This window comes from Pan paniscus, chromosome 14 (genome assembly GCF_029289425.2).
Source record: "Pan paniscus chromosome 14, NHGRI_mPanPan1-v2.0_pri, whole genome shotgun sequence".
Taxonomy (NCBI): Eukaryota; Metazoa; Chordata; class Mammalia; order Primates; family Hominidae; genus Pan; species Pan paniscus.
This window is the reverse complement of record NC_073263.2, coordinates 21,287,308-21,306,589: the sequence shown is the minus strand read 5'-3', so window position 1 is coordinate 21,306,589 and position 19,282 is coordinate 21,287,308. Positions and strand designations below refer to the sequence as shown.

General features: G+C 40.9%; 1 protein-coding gene across 1 annotated transcript in view; it reads right to left on the bottom strand.

Moving 5' to 3' along the window:
• Positions 1-2,171: 2,171 nt before the first annotated feature.
• Positions 2,172-19,282, bottom strand: part of FGF9 (fibroblast growth factor 9) — a 32,860-nt gene continuing 15,749 nt past the window's right edge. The window contains exon 3 of the mRNA XM_003833032.6: positions 2,172-4,943. Coding sequence (XP_003833080.1) covers positions 4,698-4,943 — 246 coding nt within the window. The 3' untranslated portion in view covers positions 2,172-4,697. The remainder of the gene's footprint in view (positions 4,944-19,282) is intronic.

The following is a 19,282-nucleotide window of genomic DNA, read 5'->3' as shown; positions in this document are numbered from 1 at the left end:
ATGAGTGTTTCCAAAAATAAGTTTCTCCAAGCTGGACCATGAACATTGTCAATAATGCTTGCCCTTCCCCAGTGTGAGGAGGGCAGCACTGGTTGTTCAGCTCTGAATGCTCTCAAACACAACTTTTTCTTTTAACTACTTTTAATTCCAGATTTTCCTGAGTCTACTAATAGGATCATTACAATAATAATAATACAATGGGAATCATAACCAAAACAGCATAGCTAGAAGGACCTTCAGAAAGGGACAGAAAAAAAAATAGCAAGAGCACAGCTTGCCAAAGGCTATTCAGATATCCAATTATGCCTTTTTTTTTTTTTTTTTTGAAACGGAGTCTTGCTCAGTCACCCAAGCTGGAGTGCAGTGGCGTAATCTTGGCTTACTGCAAGATCCGCCTCCCAGGTTAATGCCATTCTCCTGCCTCGGCCTCCCAAATAGCTGGGACTACAGGCACCTGCCACCATGCCCGGCTAATTTTTTTTTGTATTTTTAGTAGAGACGGGGTTTCACCATGTTAGCCAGGATGGTCTTGATCTCCTGACCTCATGATCCACCTGCCTCGGCCTCCCAAAGTGCTGGGATTACAGGCATGAGCCACCGCACCTGGCCCAAATTTTTAAATTAAAATTAAATTTAAAAAAAATTTCCAATATATAAGCTGGAATATGGTTGGAGAATAATGAGAATTTTAAGTAAGAATTTTCTTTTCCTATGAACCCAAACAGCAAAGAGGCCTCATAACTGGCTGACCTAAGAGCCAGATGTCTGTCTAGCAACCAGGTGACTAAGCTGGTGGAGAATACACATTAAGAATATTCATTTTCAATTTCTTCCAAAAGAAAATTACAGAACTGTCTATTTCTTATTTCTGCATGTTCCTCTCTAATGAAGGGTACTTCAAAAAGTTTTTTCTAAAGACCTCAGGGCAATGATAGAAGCGTGCTGCAAGTAAAAGGTACAAATCACACTTTGAGCCGTTTATTCACACATTTGTGACCAAACGTTCTGTGGCCAGGGTCCATCCTACAAACCTGAAGTCCTGAATTTTGGACTGTGTCCTAAAGAAGTAAACACAATTTATTGTTATAATTCCTCCCCATTCCACTTTTAAGAATAAAATATAAGTTTTAAAATGTGAAATGTCTATGGATACATGTGGGTATCATAGAGCACGTAGGCCACATGTATACACACGTACACTTGAGAGGGCCTTGGTGGCTAATATTTCTTTTTATTCATCTGGCATACTCCCCGACCCCCACCATTTCATTGCTTTTTCGTGCAAGTGACCACAAACAGTGGATCTAAATTTGGCACATTTCAAGGTCAAGTGATGCAGCAAACAGAGTCTGATCTCAAACAATATGCCTTTGTCCATTCACCCGTCCACGTAAATGTGCACACACACTTAGCCTCGCTTGCTCCAAGTTCATAAATCTTCATCCCAGAACATGACTTGCTTCTTCATCGAACACTTACAGAGAGAACACATCTGGATATGTTTGTTCCTTCCCCTCCATCCCCCATAACCCTCAACCCCTCAACACATAGCACAGCTGTCTAAGAGCAAGGAGAATATGCTTTTTAAATTCCATTGGCTCATGTAGGCACAGAATGTGAAGCAGCTCCAAAATGGACATCAAGTAAAAAATACCAGTTTTCAAAACTCTGTAATTATGTATTTACACAAATTACATAATCCTGTATGTATTTACATACAATTACAGATTATCAGTAAATAACACAAGGTTGTAGTGTTAATGAGATGAAATGGAATAAAAACACCAGAAGGCAGCCATTTGTTTATCTACAAAACAGGACCTGGCAGGGCAGGTTCCCCAACACTGACCTAGCATGTCCTTCACCACTGCTTGGGGACATTCGCATGACAGATGGGAAGGTTGTTCAGCCCATGCTCGGTAAGTCTTTGACCACAGTGCAAGTGTTGGCACCAACAAGACAGTGGTTTGGCTATCTAAGCATCTGTTTGTGAAACCAGAACCCCCATTCCACAGTGGCTCAGGGCTGCCATTCACTGGGCTTTGGGTCTCTTAAGACAAGAACTGGATGCAAACCCATGAGCTGGGGATGACTCACTCTACTGCCCAATAGACAATGCCCACACCGAAACCCTGAGCCATCCACTCTCCCAGTTCAACTATTTACATAAATCGCATGAGTCAATATTTATTTATTTACAGACCATTACAGTTTATTGTATCAATTGCCAAAAGCATATAACAATTTGCTCGTCTTAAAAAAAAAAAAAAGTACCAAACAAAATTAACTCCAAAAGTAGACCTTAAAGTAGCATTTTATAGGAATGCATGAAGATTTTTGTCTTTTTCACAATTTTCCTTCTTTTAGGTCGATTATCTAAGGTCTCATGCTACTTTAAGACTACTTTTGGCTGTCACCTAAAATCAATTTTTTCAGTGCTACATAGTATACCTATGACATCCTAGAAACTTGATTCTTCCCTGTGGTCAAATGTTTAATATTTTTCAGCCAAAAAAAAAAATGCCTTTTGGAAAAACTAAAGCCTGAATATGTGCACATTTTAGCAGCAGCAAAGGGTTAAATAATAAATAAGAATACTACTTTTTGGAATTAAATGCAGTTTCTGTTTAGAAAGGAAAATAAAACAAGAAAATAAATGAAGAGGACATTCTGAGCTTTATCATAAATCAACTATTTTACATTGCTTCTGTCCCCTCCCCCTAAAATATCTCTTAATTCCAAATATTAGACTTAGATTTTCCTTAATGCACATCAGCAGGAGGGCATTGCCATGTACTCCAACTTGGACCACAGAAAGGCAAGACATCGTCACAATAAGTCATGCGCTTCTAGCTCATAACAGCTGTCACTCACCAGTGACACACTTTTATTTTTCATAGAGAATGTGCATCAGAGCAAAATAAAGTTTGAATAGTAAATTTTAAAATTAGTTCAATAAATCCCAACACATGTTTAAACCATCACTTTGCACTTCTCAACACAACTGGCTAGAAAGTGTCATATGTAGATGAGAATTTGTTATAAATTCCTTTTTTCTTAAATATTGCTTTAAGAATTTGGCTCTTTTCTCCTTAGTATATAGTAAGAAATAGTCTCGCTTGCCCAAGGGCAAGTTCCAAAATTATTGCTACTAAAGAAATACGTATTCTTATGCTTTTCAGCATAAAATGTTATAAAAGCCTTGTAAAAGATATTCTATATAGTAATATCCCCTCTAAAAAAATTGAGCGCTTGTGGAGACCATTTTAAAAAACAAAACACAGTCAACAAGTATAATACTTTCCCCCTCATTGTCATTATTGATAACGATTTATTAGTTTCATTTTGCAAGTTTTACTAAGGGTGCTATTACCACGTAATTATGACAGTTCACACTGATAGCCATTTTCTCTAAAAGATGTTACAATGACCCCTATGATACTTCTATAATTTCATATTTGATAGCCAAGTGAACCAAAAAAAGTTTACAAGTATGATCCTGTTAATCTGATTCTTACGTCTTTAAAAAAAATAGTCTGTGCTATGTACTTTTTTTTCCTTTTTTGAGAATTCTAAATCAATACAATGTTTGATGTTAATACTGTCATTCTGGAGATCGGCTAAAATAAAAGCATAGTTATTATTTAGCTTTGGTATATTCTGCGACAGATTTAAACAAGTAAGACATATATCAACCCTCATATTTTCCAACCATGAAGTTACAATAGTGGAGTCACTTATGAGAGAGGAAATATTGCAGACACAGAATCAAAGTTTGAGACCCAGTTTATCTTTAATCCTCTGGGATAAGCTATGAAACAAGCAGTCTGAAGAGTGAATACTCAGTGTCATGAGCGATGTGCATAAGTTTACAATAATATGGGCACAAAAGAGATTGTCGCCTTTAGTACATTAGGGTCATTAGAATTTCTTATATCCATGCACCATTATATCTACTTGCATGAATTTACCACAGGTTCATAGCGGACTTTGCCATTTAATGCTTACAGAGCCTAAAGCTTCCAAAATGCCTATCTGGCCTGTACATGTTTCATTAAAAATAAACTCTATATAATAAATAAATATATAAAATAAATAAAATGTTGCCTTTGGAATTTCTATAAATAAATTTAACTTTTTTTTATTTTTATTTTTATTTTTTTTTTTATTTTTTACTGAGAGGTCTTTGCTTTAAGTTCACTGGGATGATACCAGTGAGAATTAACTGAAAGTCTTTTAAGTAAGACTGCACCCTCGCGCAGGCCACCAGCCAGAATCCTGATAAGTCGAAGTATGGCAGCTGTGCTGATATAGGATGAAGTACAACTGATCAGAAATGAAAAGCGTGTCTATTTCCAGCATGCATCAGGCCGCAGTCCTTTTGCTCTCGCTCCGCCCACATCTCCCGCTACACACACACACACACACACACTCCTAGCGCTCAGTCTCTCTCTCTCTCCTCTTCTCTCATGATAAATCAAGCAAGTGGCCCTAGGCAGCCCTCCAGGAGGAGAAGCCTTTAAGTGCAGAACAAAATCAGCATATTCCCATCCAAGCCTCCATCATACATTATGCATGCGACAAAGTTTGGCAACAGTGGAGCTGATGTGATGACACAGCTAATCAATAAGAACCCACCGCGTGAAACCTTTATAGTGGTTACTTTTTTAAGGGCTCAAGTGAAGAAATTGTCTTTGTCAACTTTGGCTTAGAATATCCTTATACAGTTCAGGTACTTTGTCGGGGTCCACTGGTCTAGGTAAAAAATGTGTGAATTTCTGGTGCCGTTTAGTCCTAGTCCCTTCTCTCGGGGTCCCATCTTTATTTAATGCAACATAGTATCGCCTTCCAGTGTCCACGTGCTTATATAGGTTTGATGAGTACGTATTATACCAGTTTTCTTCGAACTGTTCTCTGAATACACACTCTTGGGTTAGTTTTTCCTGTAAAAAGAAAAAGACGGAGAGCATTAGGAAAAATAGCTAATGCATGCTGGGCTTAATACCTAGGGGATGGATTGATAGGTGCAGCAAACCACCTTGGCACACGTTTATCTATTTAACAAACCTGCGCATCCTGCACGTGTACCCCAGAACTAAAAATTAAAATTAAAATTTTTTAAAAAGGTAAATAAATATGTTGCAAAATTAGCTACATTCAATATTAAAAGTAACATTCCGTTGCTACACAATATAACCCCCATGAGAAAACACTGATGTTCTAGCCCATTTTCACCATTTTAATGCATTTTGCAAAAACTGCCTAACCCTACAAATTTAACTACATTCTAATCTCTAACTCATAATGACTAAAACACTAAAGAGTCTAAACGTTTTCTAGTTAAACTCTTGCACATACCAATCATGTGAATGAGTCAAATGCAAGGAACACCTAATGTCATACGTTGTTCCCATTTTTCCTAGAGCAGCTATGTGGTGACCACACTGGGAGGGAGAGCCTGTGCCTGTGGCAAGGCTCAGATATAACAGCTTTAACACCAGTATATATTTTATAAAGTACCTGCTGCAGAGATCAACATTAGCAACATGATCAGTGATGTCAGATATGTTCTGCCCTTTTTAGCAGCAGCATTTACTTACTACTCTCTATGAGTGGTTTTTAAACTTCATTCCGTGTGTAGCAGAATCACCTGAGATGCCTTTTCAAGATGCAGACTTCTGAGCCCCAAACCTTTAAAACTCTGATTCAGCAATTCTCAAAATATGCATTTTTAACAGGCCCCTGGGAGAATTCTAATGCAGAATCCTAACTCTCAGTCTACATTTTAAAACATAATGCTTCTATCATGACTGAGTTTTCCTGAATCCAACGTAAAAGCAAATATTCTGGCCTTCCTTTTCCTTGAATTTACATAGAAGAAGAGATCCCTAACTAAAAAAGCTACATTCTCAGGTTCACAGATACCAAGAAGAAACGTGCATTGATCCAGATCACAAAGGTTCTGCATCTTCCCAGATGGACTACACTTCCTCTCTACTCGAGCTTTATGAAAGCTGGGGTTCAGTTGAACCCCACAACCTAGGGCTCCTGGGGTTGCAAAACTCATGGGCAGTAACAACAAAAATAACACACACACACACACACACACACACCACATCCCAAAGCTGTGAACACGCCCCAGGCAAAAATGTGTGCATTGAAGCTAGCCCCTAGAGAAATAAGGTGACAGGACTTACTGGCCTTTTTGCTCTTCTCACTGTTCAACTGAAACTTTTAAAATCGATATCTTTAGTGTTTAAAACAGTAAACACGAAAATAACTTGTTAGAAATAGTTTCTTTTCTCTTACCTACCTGGCGCCTTATATAAATAAGAAAACAAGCAAATACAGATAAGGACATCCGTTTCTGTCATTCAGACCCAGGGGACAGAAAGTAAACTTTATACATCACCAAAATACAGACAGTTCTCTTTCCAAGTATGTAGTTAAGGACACAATTTAATAAAATGAATTCACAGATATCAGTTGGGTAGAATCCATCATCCCCAACTCCTTGCAGAGTAAGTCAGGAGAGCAAAGGAGAGGAGAAAGGGACAGAATTTGACAAAATCAATCAATAGCCCATCATGAGGCCACCTTCTCTAGGTCCCTTCCCTAATCCAAAGGCTTAAACCACACTCAAGAGGTCATGAGTGTTTGGAAGCACTGAGTAGGTTTTTAGCAAAATACTATCTCACTGGACAAGTTTTGCTAAGTGAGCTGAAATGGGGGGAGAAAGGAAAAACAATGCATCAGGCAAGGACAAAAAGGATGGGAAAACTTTAGACCTCTGGTGCTGTGTTCATGGGGACAGAATGAATCGCAGAAACCAAGCCCTACCCCAAACTGGAATACTCTCATCTGAGGGTGGCCGGGAGAAGCAGCTCTACCCCGCAGGAGGGGTGCACAGGAGAGAGGCACTCCTGCACCCTCCTCTGCATGTGGGCCTAGAGGGGTGCTCTTCTGGGGCAACCCAACCTCCTCCTAAGCTGGGGAGATTGGGCTGAATGTGACTTCCCTCTCGTCTCTATTGAAACGGATAGAAGTTTAAGTGTGTTAAAGACATTAATGGCTATTTTAGTCCTTACTTCCATTTGCATAATAGTCTCCTCACAGGCAAGATTATTCCTGGCTAAAAATAGCTGGTTTCGGTTTGCTGTAATTAAGTGAAATTTCTAAACAAATATGTGCATTTTTTTATCATTAATAAAACAGACCAAAAGATGGGATTGGATGAGCTTTTAGTTCTACAAGGGACAAGAAAAACTAATTAAAAGTCAGCTTTCTTTTTTCCAGCAGGAAATCACATCACCTACCAACACTACGGAATTAAACTGTATTTTAAATGTAAAACACTTCCTCCTCCTTTTTGAGCCATGAGTGAGGTGCTAGCTTATATTTCCTCTGCATACATAGCACACCCATAGCACAATGGTTTTTCTTGGATCAGAAACAGATACACAAAAATCCCAGCAGAAGATAATGAGTTTATGTGATGGGAAAGCCTGACGTTGGAGTGAGAAGCCTGCTCCTATCCCAGCTTCACCTGGCACTAGCTGCAGGGCTTTACAACTGGTTCTCTCACCTCTCCAAGTCTCAGTAACCTCATCTTTAAAACAGGTTAGTAATAAGTGTCTTGAGGCCGGGTTGTGACAGAGATCCAATCAGAGAGCAGTGCTGAACACCGGAGGAAGCTCCCAGTCAACAACAGTGTTGTTAATATCACATTAACATCTTAGAACCTGAATAAACCTTAGAAAACAGCAAATGCAACTTTTCCAGTTAAAATACATGGGACAGCAAGGCCCAGATGTGAAGCAATTTGCGCCTGGTCTGTGCCACAGGATCTTGTTATTATGTAATGAAGCCACCAGAGCAAGAAGTTTCCAGGAGCCCTAGCACAGCCACCACCCTCTTGGGACCAGGCCCTTCCACTTTTCACTTTTCAGTAAGCATAGTAAAAAGAGTCTTACGTGGGGGCCGGGCGCAGTGGCTCACGCCTGTAATCCCAGCACTTTGGGAGGCCGAGGCGGGCGGATCACGAGGTCAGGAGATCGAGACCATCCTGGCTAACACGGTGAAACCCCATCTCTACTAAAAATACAAAAATATTAGCCAGGCGAGGTGGTGGGCGCCTGTAGTCCCAGCTACTCGGGAGGCTGAGGCAGGAGAATGGCGTGAACCAGGGAGGGCGGAGCTTGCAGTGAGCCAAGACCGTGCCACTGCACTCCAGCCTGGGCGACAGAGAGAGACTCCGTCTCAAAAAAAAAAAAAAAAAAAGAGTCCTATGTGTCTATTTCAAAATGCAATTTTTGAATAATTCTATTTATCTGCAGGAGGAATGAGTGGAGAGGGCAGGAAAATAGCAATCATGAACAAAATTCCGCAGTGGTAGAGGTATCACTATCTAAGAATAAAACATGAAATTGTTTTCAGTGCTTAAGAAAAGATTCTCATTTTATACTTTTTTAAAGAATATGAAAACCCCCCTTTTAAAAAAGTAAATATGCTAAGAAATTGAACTGACCTTTTCACTGCCAGTTAACACTGCCCTATTTCCCTAGCAGGCTATTAGAGCATCATTCACGCACACACATAACTCAGAAAATACAGCCAATTATTCAATTTCAAACAGTATAATTGGCCAGGCACAGCAGCTTATGCCTGTAACCCCAGCACTTTGGAAGGCCCAAGCAGAAATATCACTTGAGGCCAGGGGTTCAAGACCAGCCTGGAAAACATAGTGAGACCCCCATCTCTACAAAACAAAAAATTAGCTGGGCATGGTGGTGCACACCTGTAGTCCAAGCTACACAGGAGGCTGAGGCAGGAAGGTCACTTGAGTCGAGGCTGCAGTGAGCCGTGATTGTGACACTGCACTATAGCTTGGGCAACAGAGTGAGACCCTGTCTCTAAAAATCAAAAACAAACAAAAGAAAAACAGTATAATCTACAGCCAGCATTTTTTGTGATGGCTGAGTCCAATTCCAATTGTCTCATACACAGGAGGGTTATATAACTTCAGTCAACAAGTTAAATGAGATTGTGCAAACATGACATTGCAAAATCACCGGTACATTTTAGCTCCTGCAATTACACCAATTATGCCACACAGATCAGTTTAGATCCCTTAAAAATTAAAATTATCATGAAAAGTTATAAAGACTGTGTTACTCATCTAAATCATACATATGCTTTTAAATAATTTCTTCCTCTTATTGGGGATTATGCCAATGTGTGATTTTTGTTTTAGACGGAGTAGCAAGATCTACAGAAATAATCTCTTTAGGATCACACTTCAGTACTTAGTGATACAATATTTAGTTGAGGTGAAAATATTTATGTTATGTATTTCTACTCCAAAATCATTTCTCTAAATAAAAAATAAGTAAATGAATGCAAATTTGGATAGCAAAAAATATTAACCTGTATTCTTATATAGATGTGCGGATGAAGGGAAGGGGTAGGGGAAGGAGTGTCTGCCTTCAAATAAACTATACACTCTAGAATTATAGAACTCAGATGTTTTAAAACTCACCACATGTTTCTAATGCAGACGGTTTATAGAGTATTCCACTATAAAGTGATCAATTCTTGTTTTATTGTATTTCCATGTTTTAATTTTTTTTTAGATCATTTAACTATAGCTGTTTATGGCATACCTATCTTTGAACTGTTGGATTATATCACTAGGCTTGGGTGGAGAATGTGGATTTAATTCAAAAGTCTACTAAAGTCCATGCTTTGGAACAAAATCTGGTGAATGTTAGCAACGATGGAAACCTCTTTTCATTTTACATCATCAAATTCCAAGCGGTGGGAAAAACTGAAATTAAAACTTCAAAACTTTTACCAAATCCTATTAAAACCAAAGTATGAGATAATAATGTGAAAATTATAGTACAGCCCAGGGAATGCTTAGGAATGTTATAACACATAAACTTATACTGACACTATTTAAAAATATTAGACAATTTGAAAAAGTGTAATCCACATGGGCAACATTATGCTCAATTCGTATCTATGCCCACTTAAAAAATGAAGCCAGAGTTGTTTCAAAAGTCAAGACTTAGTAATAGTTATTGAAAACGTATAGACTTACGCCATGCTGTTATTTTAAAACATAATTTCCATATTAATAAATATGTGGTGTCGTTTTGTCCACATGTTTGCATTTATTCTACTCAATGGGCCGCTTAGACTACTTGCTGCTATGTTATAAACTACTACAACACATCAGCTTATGATCAGTGACTGTACAGACATTGACTTCACTGTAGAGGTCCCAAACATTTCATAAGTTAATGACTTCAATGTAATCATTCATTCTCATATCTACTGTTTATTACAGTCATGATATTGTAAACCTCCCTTAACCACAATTACTCGTACAGATGTACCCTTCCTCATTAATAATCTAGCAGTAAAGCCTTAATGGGAGTTGTTGCAAGGATCAGGGTGGTTAAATATAATGACTAAAGGACCATTAATAAGAAGCCAGGTCTTTTCACTCTCCTCTCATGGGAGAAGTCCCCAACTACACAGAAAGCAACAAACACAGAGAGACGAGGCAAGAACTACACAGAAAGCAACAAACACAGAGAGACGAGGCAAGAGGGCACTGTTTATTTCATGAGAAGCTCCCACCCAGACCCAACCCAATATGGCTCACCTCAAGCCCTGTTTTCCAAAACCTCTAAATTCCCCAGTATTCCAGATGGGCCCTGCTTTTATATCCACATTCCTGGCCATCAAAATTGCCACCAGAATTGTGGGAACAATTGAATCAGTTGTGTCTGGTCCATATAAACAAAATAAACCAAGTAGGTAGGCCATTTTTCATTTTGTCTCATCAAAGTACATAGGAAACTAAGAATTCCTAAATTCTCTCCACTCCTCCTCCACCTAAAACAAAAAACGAAAAGGAAAACAGAAAAGACCCTTTCCCAGAAGCTGCTTACGTCAATATTTGGGAACTCAATGATATGGGTCCCAGGCTGAATCTAGTCACACACACACACACACACACACGCACGCACACACACATCTTCAGTGCTGCATGCTCACCAACCATGTGGTACCCAGTCTGCTGCCAAGGACAGAACCTGCCAAATATACCACAGGACAAACTAGACAATTGAGAGGTCTTCCTTGGAAGCTGCCTATAAGAATGAATGTTTGTTTAGCAAATCATATTAGCTCATAAACTTTTAACACATGTTCAGAGGGGTACTCCCACAGAGGAAAGAAAGTCTTGCTCAGGGAATAATAGAATTCAAGTTTTCAAAGTTTAATATTTACTTTGAGAAGTATTTTTGCTTGTGTTAATGTTTAGTCAATGTACATTTAATCATTCCACAAACAAACCTACAGGAAAAATTCATCAAATTTAACATCTTACAACATCAAGTTGAAAAAAAAATCACATATAACATTTTCCCCCATAGACTAGTGTCTGGTAAGAGTAGTAAAATAATTCAATGATCACTTAAAATGCACATCAAAGATATGCAAAAGCTGAAAATACTTCAAATTAAACATTACTCAGTAAAAGCTGAGAGTAGAATGCCCTTGAAGGATCAGATTGGCAGACCACAGAGGAGAAATGGAAAGCTAAAAGGCTGAGAAGTAAAATTAAGGAAATAAGGATTCAAGAAAGACATGCTACAAAGACAATTGACTACATCTACTTTGTTCCCATGATAATCATGGCAGATACTGGAAGGGGCAGAATTTTTTTTAATGTACCAGACTTTCTATGATAGAGAAAGCAGACTAAATTCAGCACATGATTTGTAGAAATAAAAGGACAGAAAACGAAAGATTAACAAATAGAATGACAGTATAAGCTCAAAGACAGATTTTGAGAACTAAAAGATGCACAGAGTGTCCCTAGTAGAGGCATGCTGACCTTCCAGCAACACGCACACATACTCCGGTAACTGTGGGCGAGTCGATTAACATTCCCGGGGCTCCATTTTCTCCTCTGTAAAAATGAAAAAATTGCACTAAGATGTCTAAGGTCCCTGTCAGCCTAAGATTCTAGTGATTCAGTCTTGGAAACATCAAAATGTGGAAAGCAAAGTTATCCACAGTAACTCTGGAAGGACATATTGAACAGGAAATGAAAAAAGGGACTCAGTGCAGTTGGAAAACAGGGAAAGAAACCAAATGAAACGGGCTGCATCACTTGCCCACTGCAGCAGGGAGGGGCAGAGGATGGAAAACACAGACTGCGTTCACGCTTCCAGAAGGCGGCAGAGAATGAGATTGCTGTTTCAAGGAGGAAAGGACAGGGAAGAAGACAGCCACTTTGGCCCCAGGGGCTCTCCTTCTCTTCCCCGGGAGACCACTGGGAGGATACAGTCCTCGAAGGCATCGCTACTTCCTTGCACTTTGGGGCCTGCCGCATCCTCTTCCCAATGTTGGCCTCGATAGACAGGGCTCATTCATGAACTGTCTGCTTGACCAATAAACCCTACATCATGAACTGCCCAAAGAGAACTTACTGGGAAGAAAAGCCAAATCCCATAAGAAAACAAAAAGTTAGCAATGTCATAGCACACTCAAATCTGGGGGAGCAGCTGGACATGAGCACAAGGCAGAGAAAACGCACCCTGAAGATCAATGATGCCAGGGATCCCTGGGCACTATATGATATTTCCACGTGGCTCTTGAATTTCTCAGATACCCACAGCGGATGCCCATGTCCCCTCAGCACCCCCATGTCCACCCAATACCCACAGAGAAGTCCTAAGCAAGAATGCAAGGGAGATGAGGCTGTCCCTGGCACCCTCTCCACTCCTTGGGCCCCAACTCCTAGCCCCCACTATACTCACGTCAGCCCCGATTTCTCGGGAACTCATCCCTTATGCTGACACCACCTTTTGATAGATTAATAGAAATGGCCCTTCCCCTCCTCAACACTGTGGTGGGCTATGTCTAATTCTCTCAAGGATAAGGTGACCTGACCATCTGGTCATTCCATTCCTCCAAGACACCAAATGAATATGCTGGCATGGACCTTTTTAAAAATTGTGCCTTAACCCTGAGAGACCGTCTCTGATGACAGAATTTTGGGTGCTATGGCAGCCTGTAAGTTCACCATTTAAAAAATAATAAGTATAATCACAAAGTAAATTAAACCCCTCAGAAAAGAAATTTGTTTAATTGAGCAGATAAAGTAATCATGAGCAGCACATGAGAATAAAGTATGTAAAATTAATCTTGGTAAATAAGGCTTTATTGTTGGCATTTTAATATATAATTTGAGGAATGTCATGTTGGGATCTGGAGGAAATTTTTTATTTATCTTCGGAGGCTGTGTCATGGGTCTTAATTTCAGAATTCAAACTCGCATGAAACACAGTGTCAGTGCGTCTCTCGTGTGAGTACAGCATTTCTGTCACCCCCACACACTTGGGAGCACGACCATGTGCTGAGCAGACACAAAAGTCAAGCACTACATGGGCCACTTTGTAGGCGTCATCTTCTCTAATCCTCACAGCCCAGCTATGAAGTGTCTATCGTTAGCCCGTTCTATAGCCTCAGCTCAGAAAGAGTGAGAAGACGGCCCATGGCTGCAGGGCCAGTGAGTGACAAAGTGGCGATCCGGGGGCCTGTGCTTCCACTAACCGTGCTTCATCTCCAAGTTGCAACTGGTCAACATGCAAGTATAGACTAGAGTCTCCCATCAAAACGCAGCAAAATGAAAATCAGCTTGAAAAAGAGAGAAAAGTTAAAAGAATACAAGCCAAGTCAACACAACCAGAAGAAAAATATCTGAAACACAGAAATTCACATGGAAAACGAAAGAAGGGGGAAAAAGGAAGGGAGGAAGCAAAGTGGGGAGGGAGAAAGAAAGGAATAGAGCAGGAGAACCTAAAGCTGAGAGCGGACAGCTGATTATGTGTGAACACACAATGCAACATGGCAGCTAAATAGGCAAAAATAATTCAGGGCTACAGCAAAACAATCACGCTATGTACCATGGGGACAAGGATGTCTTTGGTACGACCTTGGCAAGTCTGTTCTTAGAATACTGCATTAAGCTTTGGGCACTTCATTACAAAGAAGCAGCAAACTTCAACAGAGATGTCAATGAAGAATTACAAAAAAAAAAAAAAAAAGATTAAAAGGGAATCAACTAATGTCAGATCGTAAGCATTTACAGACAGCATGAAGAAAGACAGCTCTGAGTGTGGCTCTCACACTTAGCACCATAACTTTTTAGTCCTCGGGGGAAGCCCTCTGCAACGGGGGTGTCAGGGATGCAGACATTTTTCTCAGCCGGTTGTCACAGTGCCACTGAGGCACACCAGGCCAGCCGGCTGACAAATGATGTTTCTGACCAAGTTCAAGTCAGTCCCTGGTGAGGGGGAGTCAGGAGGGATGAGGCGACCAGGCCACTGCCAAAGCTGGCCCAGGACAGTGGTTCCCACTCCACTTTATAAGGATGGAGGGCATCTCTCGGGCCAGGACGCTGAACAACAGCCCCAGAGGGGCTGCTGATGCTGACAGGGGAGGACTCTCCACATGTCAGCAAAGATGCCTCCGGCAGCAACTAGGATAAACAGAAGCAGGGACAAGATGAGGCAGATGAGGCAGGGACAGAGGAAAGACCACAGAATCCGGAGACATCCAGAAGCCTCCATGTTTCTAAACCCTGCAGCAAAGTTGCCTTCTTGGCTGAAAAGCTTTCTCTACTGAGAACACCTGCCTGTTTTTCTCCATCTCCTCTGTGAATAATCCTGACATTCTCTCCTACTCCTAGAATTAAGCTCCCTCCTGCAAGCTCTCCAAGCCCCTTTTGTTTATAATTCTAACATTCATCACACCAAATTATAATTCTTGGTTTACATGTCTGACTCCCTCAATGAAGTTGCAAGTTCTTCCTGAATCAGCTCTAAGATCACCCACATGAGGAAGTACATTTGCATTTGTAGGTACAGCTGATTCTCCTTATTTGAGGTAGTTAAGTTCTATAAAGTCTCCTAGAATACTGAACCATTGCTCCCGGCGGAAATACAGGGTTGGGTTCCTGTGAGCCTCTGGTCATAAGATTTTTGTCAGCCAACAGATACGTAACCTTGTTTTATGTGTGTTTCTGTTGAACGACACCTCATTTAATATCTGTTGCTGATTAACATCAAACTCACTACCAGCGGCTTCTCTAACACACATATTTGCTCCTTAAGCCGCATTACAGCCTTCTTGCGCTTAGCAGCACTTGACCGCACTTCAGTATTACACTGAGGATGTTTTCTACAGCAAAATCACCAATAAAAAGCACAAAACGTGACACATGGCACAAAACAGATCCCAAAAAGGACCCTTGCTTCCAGCAGAGCTGAGACAAGAACAGCATCTTCTTCAACCTCAGCTGGGAGCGTGTGCATGGATGCTACTCACATTTTTTGCCCATGACCACAAATAACCATGAAAGTCAGACAAATATTGATTTGGGGGTTACAAGCAAGTTTTAGTAAGTAGGCGAATTCACAAAAACCAGAATCTGTGAACAATGAGGATCAACATATTTCCAGCACCTACAAAGCACCCAGCATGCATTATTAGTAGGTAATCAATAAGACTTGTTGACTTTGGGAAAGAAAACAAGAAAGAAGGGGTTGTGAGGTAGTGCATGAGTATGAGGGTGTGTGTTTTGTAGGTGAATGCTAGTGAGTGGGTGTGAGCAAGTGAGTGTGTGTATAAGCACGTGGGTATGTCTGAATGGAAGAGTGAGCAAGTCAGTGTGTGTGAGTGAACTGTGAAAAGAAGAATGTGTGTGAGCAAATGAGTGTGTAAGCATGGAAGTACTTGTGTGAATGGGAGTGTGTGAACAGAAGAGTTAATGTGTACATGAGCATGTAAGCGTGTTATGTGTGGATGGAAGAGTGTGTGAGTGTGTGAGCAAGTGTGCGAATGTGTGACTGATTACAGAGAGCTTCCAATTTGAGCCCTATTCTGAATCAGGCTGTGCAGCAGTATTAACTCAGGGAACCCAGAGAGACTACGCTACCCTGGAGAGAAGCAGGAAGCTCTGCAATTCAGGAACTGTCCATGACACTGAGGCTCTGGTTGAGGGTTCTCCAGGGTTCCATGCGATGAACAATCCATTCTGAAAACAGGGGTGATGTGGGAGAGGTGAGAGGAAGGAATGCCAGGATTTAGGAGGCCAGGAGGTGGAAGAAGCAGGAAGAGCTTGGAGACGCTGGGCTTGGGCCTCTGTTGTCCCTGAAGCCACTGTCACCTGGTTATCCTTGCAGACCCTAACTTACAAGCTGATCAGACTTCTCCAGTGTGCCTCAAGGCTCAGGATGAGGGGAAGCAGGAGTCAGCACTGTCAGGGAGCCACAGACAAGAAAGACCCTCACACAGACTGCTCAGTGAGGAATTCATTTGAAAGTGTTAATGAATTCAGAGGAATTGCTGTCATAATGCATTCTTTCAATCATAAGACACTTAAAAGTGCAATTACTAGCATGTGGGGCTCCCTAACACTTTTTATCAAAAAAGGAACCTTATACTCAAAATCAGGAACCACAGGTCTACATGTCAACTCCTCCAGCTCTCAAATACCTATTCATGAATCAAGTACTTATCAACTAGGGTCTGCCTAGTCCATTTTTTGTAAGAAAAAAAAAAGATGATCTGGGATCCCACTGACAATACATTCATTCGTTCAACATTCACTAGGTGCCAAGTGCATGCAAGACTCGGTTTTAAGCACTGGCAGGACCATGGGAACCACAGTCACCAAGTCCCTGCCTTCACAGAGCTCTGCTTTACAAAATGGGGCAGCTTTAATAGGCGTCTGACTCAGGGCTTCCCAAAACTACTCTCTCAGGCTCTCTTATCAGGCTTCTCAGGCAGGGACCCAGGCAGGGGGACTTCAGAAAATGCAGCAGTGTGAAGCAGGGAAGAGAGTAAAATCCAGCGTGGGAAAGAGGGGCGTTGGGCTCATGTGCGAAAGCTGCACCTGTCCTCAGGAAAACTCTGCTCCGGGATTCCTGAGCATGTTCCTGGGAACCCACGACAATATTCCTCCAAATTCGCATCCCAGATGGGAAATGTCTCTGCTGAGCAACTAATAATTTAAAATAATCCTTTCCCAAACCTGGAAAATCTCCAGACCTGTGTTCTATACTAGCTTGGGATGTTTAAAGTATGCCTTAGACAATTAGTAAATGTAGCTACCATGCTCAACACTGTAACTAAAATCAAATAGATACATTATTTTAAAAGATGATTGTCCACTAACTAATGGCCAGCAGTATAGATGCTAAGGAAACAAATGAACCACTAAGTTAAAACTAGGCTACTGGAAAAAAAAAAAAAAAAACAATCCTCCAAAATCACATCTGTGTAAGAAATACTAAAACCTTGCCCCACTATATGGTTAATTCCAGTTAAAAATATTCATGTGATTAATTCTAGTAAATATATTTTTATTTACAAAAATGGATGGCCACTCTTAACATGCATATGTATCAGACAAGATTTACTAATTTACCTACATTCAAATCCTGACTTGTCATCATCTATGTGACCTTCAACAAGTCACTAAGCCACTAAAATCTCACCTCCTCGTCTCTAAAACCAGGACGATGTATGGACTCAGTCATACAGCAGAAGCTGCCCTCCATATCATCTAAGAATTATTATTCAATTCTTTGAAAATTGGTCATGCACATATGAAACACAGCATAAGGCAATGCTCAATTACTCAAAATATCCGTTGAAAACCACCCATCTCCAGGGCATGCCTGTTATCAGGTAGGTTACTAAGGAAATGAACCTATTCATCTCCTTTGTGTGAACTGCATTCTTTGTACAGGACGTGTCTGAACGTCTCCCATCAAAGCAATCGGAACTGAACCACTACAGTGACAAATCAGAAGCTGAGTGGTCCTTGCCATGTGGTGTGGTATCCTGTTCCACGAACACATAAGGTCATTCTCCTTGTTCAAAAGTGGCTCCAAATTGCTCCTGCAGAGCACCTGACGGAGACAAGGGGTTCTCTGATGAATTGCATGGGTTGGCCTCCGTCCCCAACTCTGACCCTGCCCAGAGCTTCATGCCTATGCAGTGTTCTCCAACACTGGCACCACAGATACCTAGAAGGCAAAGGGCATAATCTGCGGGGCCACAAGTTCCCTCCAAGAATGTTTTTACTTTGCCTTTCCATGTCAATGAAAAAGTACTAGAATTGTTTTAAGGGTATCCAAGAGCCCACAGATGACCATCCCACAACCACATAACTGTCCCCCAAGAATGGACTGGGGTTTAAAATTATTGTCAGTGGTACACAGTGCTACAATACTTTCACCATCAGGACCAACAGGAAAAAGAAAAGGCACACTGAGTACATCGGTGGTGTGTCTGAGATAAGTGAAGATCAGATGAGATCATTTGTTGTCCCAGGAACTCACATAGGAAGAAGTGGGGCAGGGGAACAAGTCATCCTGAGGTGCTCTGCAGAACAGGCACCCTGAGCTCACAGGAAGCTGCACCAAGCGCCAAGGCTGGATTTACAGTGAGGCAGCATCTTCGTCTCAGTCAGGGAGCATCTTCCTTCATATGAAATCCACTGTGTCAGTGTGCATTTTACTGATCTTGCCGTTTAACTTGAATTTTGGCATATAAATGTTTTGAATTATAGTTGTCAAAGAGGTATAAGGAATTTATATGTAGTTATCTAGTTTAATGTGTGCACATATTCAAATAACAATAAAAATAATCTAAGTAGATATAGGATTATAAGGATCTGAGATACTTCATTGTCTGCTTTTAAAGAGGTGGATATGTCCCTCAATTCTGGGACAGAGGGACCTACAGGGCTCCTGCCACCTGCCCCACAATATGGAACACCATGCAAGAAACTTCTTTGACTCATGTGTGTCTGCCCAGCAGAAAAAACTGCCCCAAATGAGGTATTTACTAAAGGAAACTTTCTGTGCTTTGGAAACAGAGTTGAAACCCATCATACCTTGGTTACTGATTACATGGAGCCATATAAACCAGGGCCCTGTTGTGTCCTTGGAAACATAACCAAACCTACTAGTAAACACCTGTTTTAAGAAGCACCTGTCAGGATGAGGCTAGGAACGGCTACAAAGTACTGGTCTGAGGCAGTCAGCACGAGGCTGGTCCTCACTCTGCATCTACAAGTTTTGGGCCTTTGAGCAAGTCACTTAACCTCTCTCATTTTCAGTTTCAGTAGCTGACTAATTCCTGTGGAAACACCCTGACTCTACAAGTTCACAACCCTGTATCAGTG